This window comes from Lolium rigidum, chromosome 5 (assembly GCF_022539505.1).
Source record: "Lolium rigidum isolate FL_2022 chromosome 5, APGP_CSIRO_Lrig_0.1, whole genome shotgun sequence".
Taxonomy (NCBI): Eukaryota; Viridiplantae; Streptophyta; class Magnoliopsida; order Poales; family Poaceae; genus Lolium; species Lolium rigidum.
In genome coordinates, this window is record NC_061512.1 from 110742083 (window position 1) to 110749095 (window position 7013).

The window sequence follows — 7013 nt, forward strand, 5'->3', positions numbered from 1 at the left end:
TGTAGATAGCCTATGGATAAAGTGGTGGCCCAATCCGTAGATTATGCTGCCACCTTTGTAGGGAAAAAGTATCCCTCGTCGTAGCCTCCAACCGTGTATAAACCTCCGTAAAGAGGTTACGGTTCTCCACCCTTAATTTACAGTGCAGACCACAAATGGAGAATACCGGTACATCTGTATATAACCTGCAAGAGATAACATGTCTTATCAATAAAAACATTGTCATTACTACACAGCCATAGCGACCATACAATGGCAAGCACTCCCACCCTAATAAGCATTCTGAACCTGCGATCAGTACTATAAAGCCAATTACCAAAGATATTAGCTACACTAGTCGAAGGATACAAATCAAAAGCTACTTGGATGCATTACCATATAGATCTGGCAAAGTGGTATTGGAAGAATAAGTTTTTAGTCGTCTCATTATGATGGCAGAACACACACTGACTGCTTCCAAGCCAATTACAGTTACCAAGATTATCTTTGGTTAGGATTATCCCTCGACGTAAATATCAACCAAAAATCTTAATTTTTAGTGGTATTTTCATCTTCTAATTTTTCTTGTTCTTATCGACTGGTATATCAGGTTGGATAATCGCATTGTATAATAAACTTACAGAAAATTTCATGTAAGTTCCAACGAAATTCATCCGGACCTACCGAAAGTTGAATGGATTCCAAACGATGAAGTAAGTCATTACACGCAGCTAGTCTCAGACCATATAAATCTCGTCTAAACGTCACTGACGGAGGTGAGGTCACCATTAATAAAGCAATGCTATCACTTTTGCGACAAACAATACTATATAACGCAGGGTATTGTTCATTAAGAGGCATGTTCCCTAGCCAAGAGTCCTCCCAGAACTGTATTTGCGATCTATGTCCTTTATAAAAAAAAGTACAATATTAGAAGAAAAACTTCTTCGTAGCTATTAGCTGGCCAAGAAATGCAAGTCCCCAGGTTTCTAGAGAATTTTGGATAACGCTTTCTCGCCGATGTACTTTCTTTTAACGAGTGCCTTCCATATCCCATCTTCGGTAAGAAGCTTTTAAACAACCATTTACCTAGTAAGGATGAGTTTTTGACCTCAAGGTCATGGACACCCAACCCATTCTGATCTTATGGACGGCATACTATACTTCATTTAACTAGAAAATATTTCTTTTTTCTCGCTATCACATTGACAAAAGAATCTGGATCGATAATAATCGAGCTTGTGTAGCACACTTTTAGGCAAAAGGAAGAAAGATACCATATACAGTACCATATTAGTAAGTACGTAGTATTGAATTAATGAGTACCAGTCTTCCTCCTAGGGATAACAATTTACCTTTCCAACTACTAAGGCGCTTTTGAAGTCTTTCCTCCACTAGTTTTCATTCATCAATTGTTAATCTCCGATAATGGATCGGCATCCCCAAATAACTAATACTGGCCTTGTCCACATCCAAACAATTCCACGTATGCGGCTGTTGAATCCTAGGCTTCGCTAAAACAAAACAATTCACTTTTATGAAAGTTTATTTTGAGACCCGGCAATTGCTCAAAAGCTGCCAAGATTAACTTGAGATTTCGTGCTTTTACGAGGTCATGTTTCATAAATAAAATTGTATAACTGGCATATTGAAGGATTGATGGGCCACCATCAACAAGATGTGAAATCACCCTTCAAAGGATAGTCTGAAAGCAATTTATTTTATTTTTGGGTTTGGGTTGGGGTGTCGGTGGGGGTACAAACGAATGATCTATCAGAAAGAAAAAAGACGAATTGTAAGATTAGAATTGCCGATGATTTGCATCTGCTGTAAGTAAGAATGAAAAGGCTAAAGCTTACAAGATGATCTTGGATCAACTCGTAGCTACGGATATCCTACGGCTGGCGGCTGACAAAAATTAAAAGTAAGCAAGTATAGCACAGATAACAATAATCCTACACTTATTATTACTGGAAATGATTAACTCTTCCAATCCTGCATCGGCCGGTGTCTTCAGTTCTTGCGCGCAATGGCCTTGTCCTGCGTCAAAAGTCGCTTACCGGCCTCTGCATCCTCCTCCATGGCGGGCGATATGGAGGCCGCCTTCCTCTCGGCCTCCTTTGCCTTGAGCCCCTGCAGCTTGGCGTGGTTGTAGTAGGCTACGCCGAGGAAGGCGATGGCGTAGCCAGCGAGGTTGACGGCCGTGACGGTGTCCTTGATGACGGTCCAGGAGAAGGCGATGAGGAGCCAGTCCTTGACCACCCCTGCCACGTTCATGGTCAGCGCGGACGTCTTCCCCACCAGCAGGAACACTGCCAGGTTGAGCGCGAACGCGCAGAGGGAGTTTGTGCCGAACACGAGCAGGTCCGGGCTGACAGTATTTCCCGCCGCGCGCAACCTCGGCAGCTCGACGACCGTCCACGGCACGGCGAGGAAGAGCAGGCAGCAGGGCGCGATGTAGTAGAGCGAGGTGATGGGGTTGAGCTTGATTCCCCTGGAGGTGAGCAGCATCTGGATGAGCACGAGGCGCGTGGCCTCGGCGGCGACGGCGGCGAGCTGGAGGGTGACGCCGAAGACGTCGAAGCGCGCCTCCCCGAGCGCGGCGACGGCGACGCCCGCGGAGATGGCGAGCATGTTGAGCATGGAGGCCCTGCGGTAGGAGTCGGTGCGGAAGGCGACGGCGAGGGAGTAGACGGCGACGGGCATGAGCGCCTTGAGCATCTGGATGAAGGAGACGGAGAGGTAGATGTAGGCGGAGTTGGAGAACCAGAGGGAGAGCGCGTAGAGCGCGCCGATGGGCACGACGGTGGCGACGTAGAGGGAGGAGGTCATGGGAGGGTCGGAGGGGAGGTCGACGAGGCGGAGGACGCGGACGAGCACGGCGGCGAGGGAGGCGCAGAAGGCCATGTGGATCATGGTGAGGGAGATGGGGAAGGGCCAGTCGTACATCTTGGGGTCCAGGATGTACTTGTTGTACACGATCACCGTGAAGCTCAGGCTGATCCACAGGGCCACGTACGCGTACGACAGCAGCACGGACGCCAGCACCGAAGTCGGTTGAGCCGTTGAGGACGACGGCGATGACTCGACGGCCATGGTGGCCGCGGGAGTCTTGGCGCTGCCATCGCCGCCCATTGGGACGAACAGGTGGAGGCGATGAGCTTTTGCTAGTGGTAGGGAAGGTGCCCGGCGGTGACTGGGAGACGCGCGGTTCGACGTTTATTTAACACCGGCACAGATTTCGCTATCTTGGCGAAGCCGCGGGAGACGGAATCATGGAACCTTTGCGTGCATTGTGTTTCACTTACAGCAGACTTCACTTACAAGTGGCGACTTGTGAACGAATTAACTACGTCAACGAAATTGATCAGACTCACTTTGTTCGTTTTGTACGGAGGCTTTTATACCATAACAATCGCATAGTTATAGCATCTCAATCCTAAGTTCTTTTACTCAAATATAGCAGTAAAGACATATATACTCCCTCCGTCTCAAAATATGTTGCGTATATAACGTTTGACCTACTATATGGCAAAAAATATTAAATCTAATATGAAACGTACATACAAAACTTCACTTTGACCAGATAGTATATGCAACATATTCTATAGAGGGAGTACATTGTCAAATTAGAGTAACACTAGAGAGTAGAGATCCTCCAATTCACCATTTCTCCCCAAAACAGCTCATAATTAACCCCCAAATCACTCCCTCTGTTTATGCCTCCAATTGGATTTAAGAGGCGTAGGAATGGTTGGGAGACGAATAGCCTCCCAGATCTGACATACGAGAAGTTGGACCGCGTACTAATGAAAGGTACGGGCCCTACCACATATTGAAAGGTTGTCGGATCATGCTCCCATACTTTTAAACACCGGAACGCCTAGACCACCGTGTAAACGTCAGTTTCAATTTGAACTTGGACGGTTGCACCGTGAGGATTTCTCTGATTTGGTTAAAAGGGTATGGGAGAAGCATGTCGCTTGTCTAAATCACATCTGAAGGTGGAATAACAAATTACGCGCTACGCGCCGATACCTTAGTGGATGGGCAAGACATATGACAGGGCTGCTCAAAATGAGAAGTTCCGCTTGTCACCGGTTATTGATGACATTGAAGCAATCACAGAGACAAGACTGCTAATGACATGAGATATTGAGATGAAAAATCAATCCAATGCCCAGTTAGTCAGCCTCTTACGCGAGGAGGAACTCAAATGGTACCATCGATCAAAGGCTCTTTTCATACTTGTAAGGGTACATTGCCCCTATGTGTGGTTTTGGTAATTAATGACAACCCATATGGACTAATGTTTTCATTGAGTTTATATGAAGGAATATTCCATAGGTACTACTTGCTCTCCATGTGTTGGATTCAAGTATGGATGCCATGAAGATAAAGGTATATCTTGTGTATTGGCATCAAGATCATCGGTATGAAGATATATATATGTGATATGATCAATAAGAAGAAAAGAAGATGGAGTTCTTATGTGGAACTCAATATTAGCCATGCTCTATCTTATGTGAGTATGTGAAGATACAAGGTTGAGTTGGGCAAGTTCAAGATGAGCATCTCAAGTGAATCACATGCTTGAAGCTTGCCATCCATTTGGTGATAATGGACTAGTGAAGATGTGTATCAATGGAGCTTTCCCATCATAGTGTATGGGGGAGCATTTGTGAGTCTTCACGAAGCAACATTGGTCAAGTGAGGCATTCCGGCTTGAGTGAAGCTTGAAGAGTTATCATCAAGATCAAGCGGGATGCGCAAGGCAAAGGTATGGCCTTGCTAGGTTTTCCTTTTACCGGTCTCAAGGTGGATGTTGGGAGACCGGATTATAGGATAGATAGCCGCACTATTAAGAGGGGCTTTCGGTTGAGTAACTTGATCACATCGTCCTAGGGAGCTCAATCCTTTGCATACTTTGCATATCCTTATTGCTTCTTGGTATTTCTCTATGTGAGGTTCTTGAGATTGTTGCTAGCTTTACAACAAGCCCAAGTTCATCGAAAACGGTGTTCGCATGCATCTTCTATTGCGTTTTCGAGGTTGGGTGATTTTACCGGTTATTCATGATATAAGGTTCTACCCTTTTATATTCATGATAAAATCCCCTCCTACAGTTTCATGAGTTTGCACTTTCTATTGGATAGAATTTGTTGTTATCTTTCCAACGAAATTAGTTTCATGTCAATCGGAGTTCGGGAGCAATAGTTATTAAAGAAAAGGTAAAAGAAGAAAAAGAAAAAGAAAAAAAGGGGACGGCTGCCCGGTTGCCGCCCGGCCTGCCGGGCCGCACGCCGGCCCACTCGGTCGACCGGGCGGCCACCGGCCCACGCGCCGGGCAGCCCAGCCACCCTTCCGGTCCGACCGGACATTTAACCGGGCCGCCACCCCATCCGGCCCACGCTCCCGTCGCGCCCCCGCGCGGCCTGCGCTCCGCGCCGCTCGGCGCCGCTCGGCGCTGCTGGGCCGCCGTCGCCCACGCGGCCTGGGCCGCTCCCCCGCGCGGCCTGAGGCATTTCCGCCGCCCAGCGCGCTTCTGCCCCGCCCGGTCGGCGGGCCGGTCCGACCGGACAGGCCACCGGCCTCTCCGGCCCAGGTTCCGGTTCGACCGGCCTGCTGGCCGGCTGGGCTGTTTTTCTGCCCGAATTTTATGCGTTTTTCACCCCGTTTCTTCCCCAACGGTTATTTATTCTTCCCCCACTATAAATACCTTTCTCCTACCTTGAGACAACAACTTCTTCCCCTTTCTCTCACCTCCATTGTTGCATCTGAAGAAGTTGCTCTCTCCCTTGATTTCTCCAACCATTCTTGCTCATATTTGAGGATTTGAGAGAGGAGATCTAGATCTACACTTCCACCAAACCATTTCTTCTCTAAGTGAGGGAATCTCTTGGGATCTAGATCTTGGAGTCTTTAGTTGACTTTCCCCCTTGTTCTTCCTCTCCAATCTCATCCTAGCATTCGTTGCTTTGGTGGGATTTGAGTGTGAAGGACTTGAACACCTCCGGTGTTCTTGCTTTGCATCATTGCATAGTGTTGAGCTCTCCACCACGATTTGTTCGAGTGAGAGACCGTGAGCTTGTTACTCTTGGAGGGAGACCTCCTAGTTGGCTTGGCGGTTGGTGCTCCGGTGATCTCTTCAAGAAGATTGTGAAGAGGCCCGGGCTTCTCCTTCGTGGAGCTTGTGAAGTGGTTGTGGAGCTTGCCATCTCCGGAGCGGAGGAAAATCTAACCATAAGGAAAGGGCCATTATCCTTCGTGGGTGTGGTTCGGAGAACAGGGTGAGCCTTCGTGGTGCGGGGAATCCTTCGTGGGACCTCCACTCCTCCAAACGTGACGTACCTTGTTGCAAAGCAAGGGAACACGGGAATACATCCTCGTCTCCGCGTGCCTCGGTTATTTCTATACCCGAGCTCTCTTTCCTTGTGATAGCCATCGTGCTTGAAGTACATATATCTTGCTATCACTTGTGCTACATATATCTTGTGCCTATCTTGCTTAGCTCTAGTTGCTATTGTTACACTTAGTTGAGCTTAGCATATTTAGGGTTTGTGCTTGTAAACTAAACGATAGTTTAATTCCGCATTCTTACAAGACAAATCCGCAAGAGTTTGTAATTGCCTATTCACCCCCCCCTCTAGGCGACATCTCGATCTTTCAATTGGTATCAGAGCAAGGTCTCTCCTTGTTTAAGGCTTCACCGCCTTGAGAGTAAAGATGTCGGCTAGTATAGTGCACAATGACACAATTATCTTTAATGGCACAAATTATCTTTTGTGGAGAAATTGCTTGCTTTGTAATCTTCGGACCTTGTGTCCACATATAGAGCAATTTCTAGATGTCGGTTTTCTCCTCCGATGGATTCTCAAAATCTATCTTTAGAGGATGAGAAAAACTTACATCTTGAAGCTCAAGTATCTAATGAGCTTTTATTCTCCTTGAGACCCGATTTTCGTAGGTTCTTGATATATATAAAGCGAAAATCGTCTCATGAGATGTGGATCAAGCTTAAGGAAATGTTTGGT

The 7013-nt window shown here is 47.0% G+C and overlaps 1 protein-coding gene across 1 annotated transcript; it reads right to left on the bottom strand.

Annotated features, from left to right (window-relative positions):
* Positions 1–2035: 2035 nt before the first annotated feature.
* Positions 2036–5748, bottom strand: LOC124656267. The gene is made up of 2 exons (XM_047195045.1): positions 5743–5748; positions 2036–3175 (listed from the first exon to the last, which is right to left on the bottom strand). Exons 1-2 carry the CDS (start codon positions 5746–5748, stop codon positions 2036–2038), a joined length of 1146 nt encoding a protein of 381 aa, XP_047051001.1.
* Between the last annotated feature and the right edge of the window lie 1265 nt (positions 5749–7013).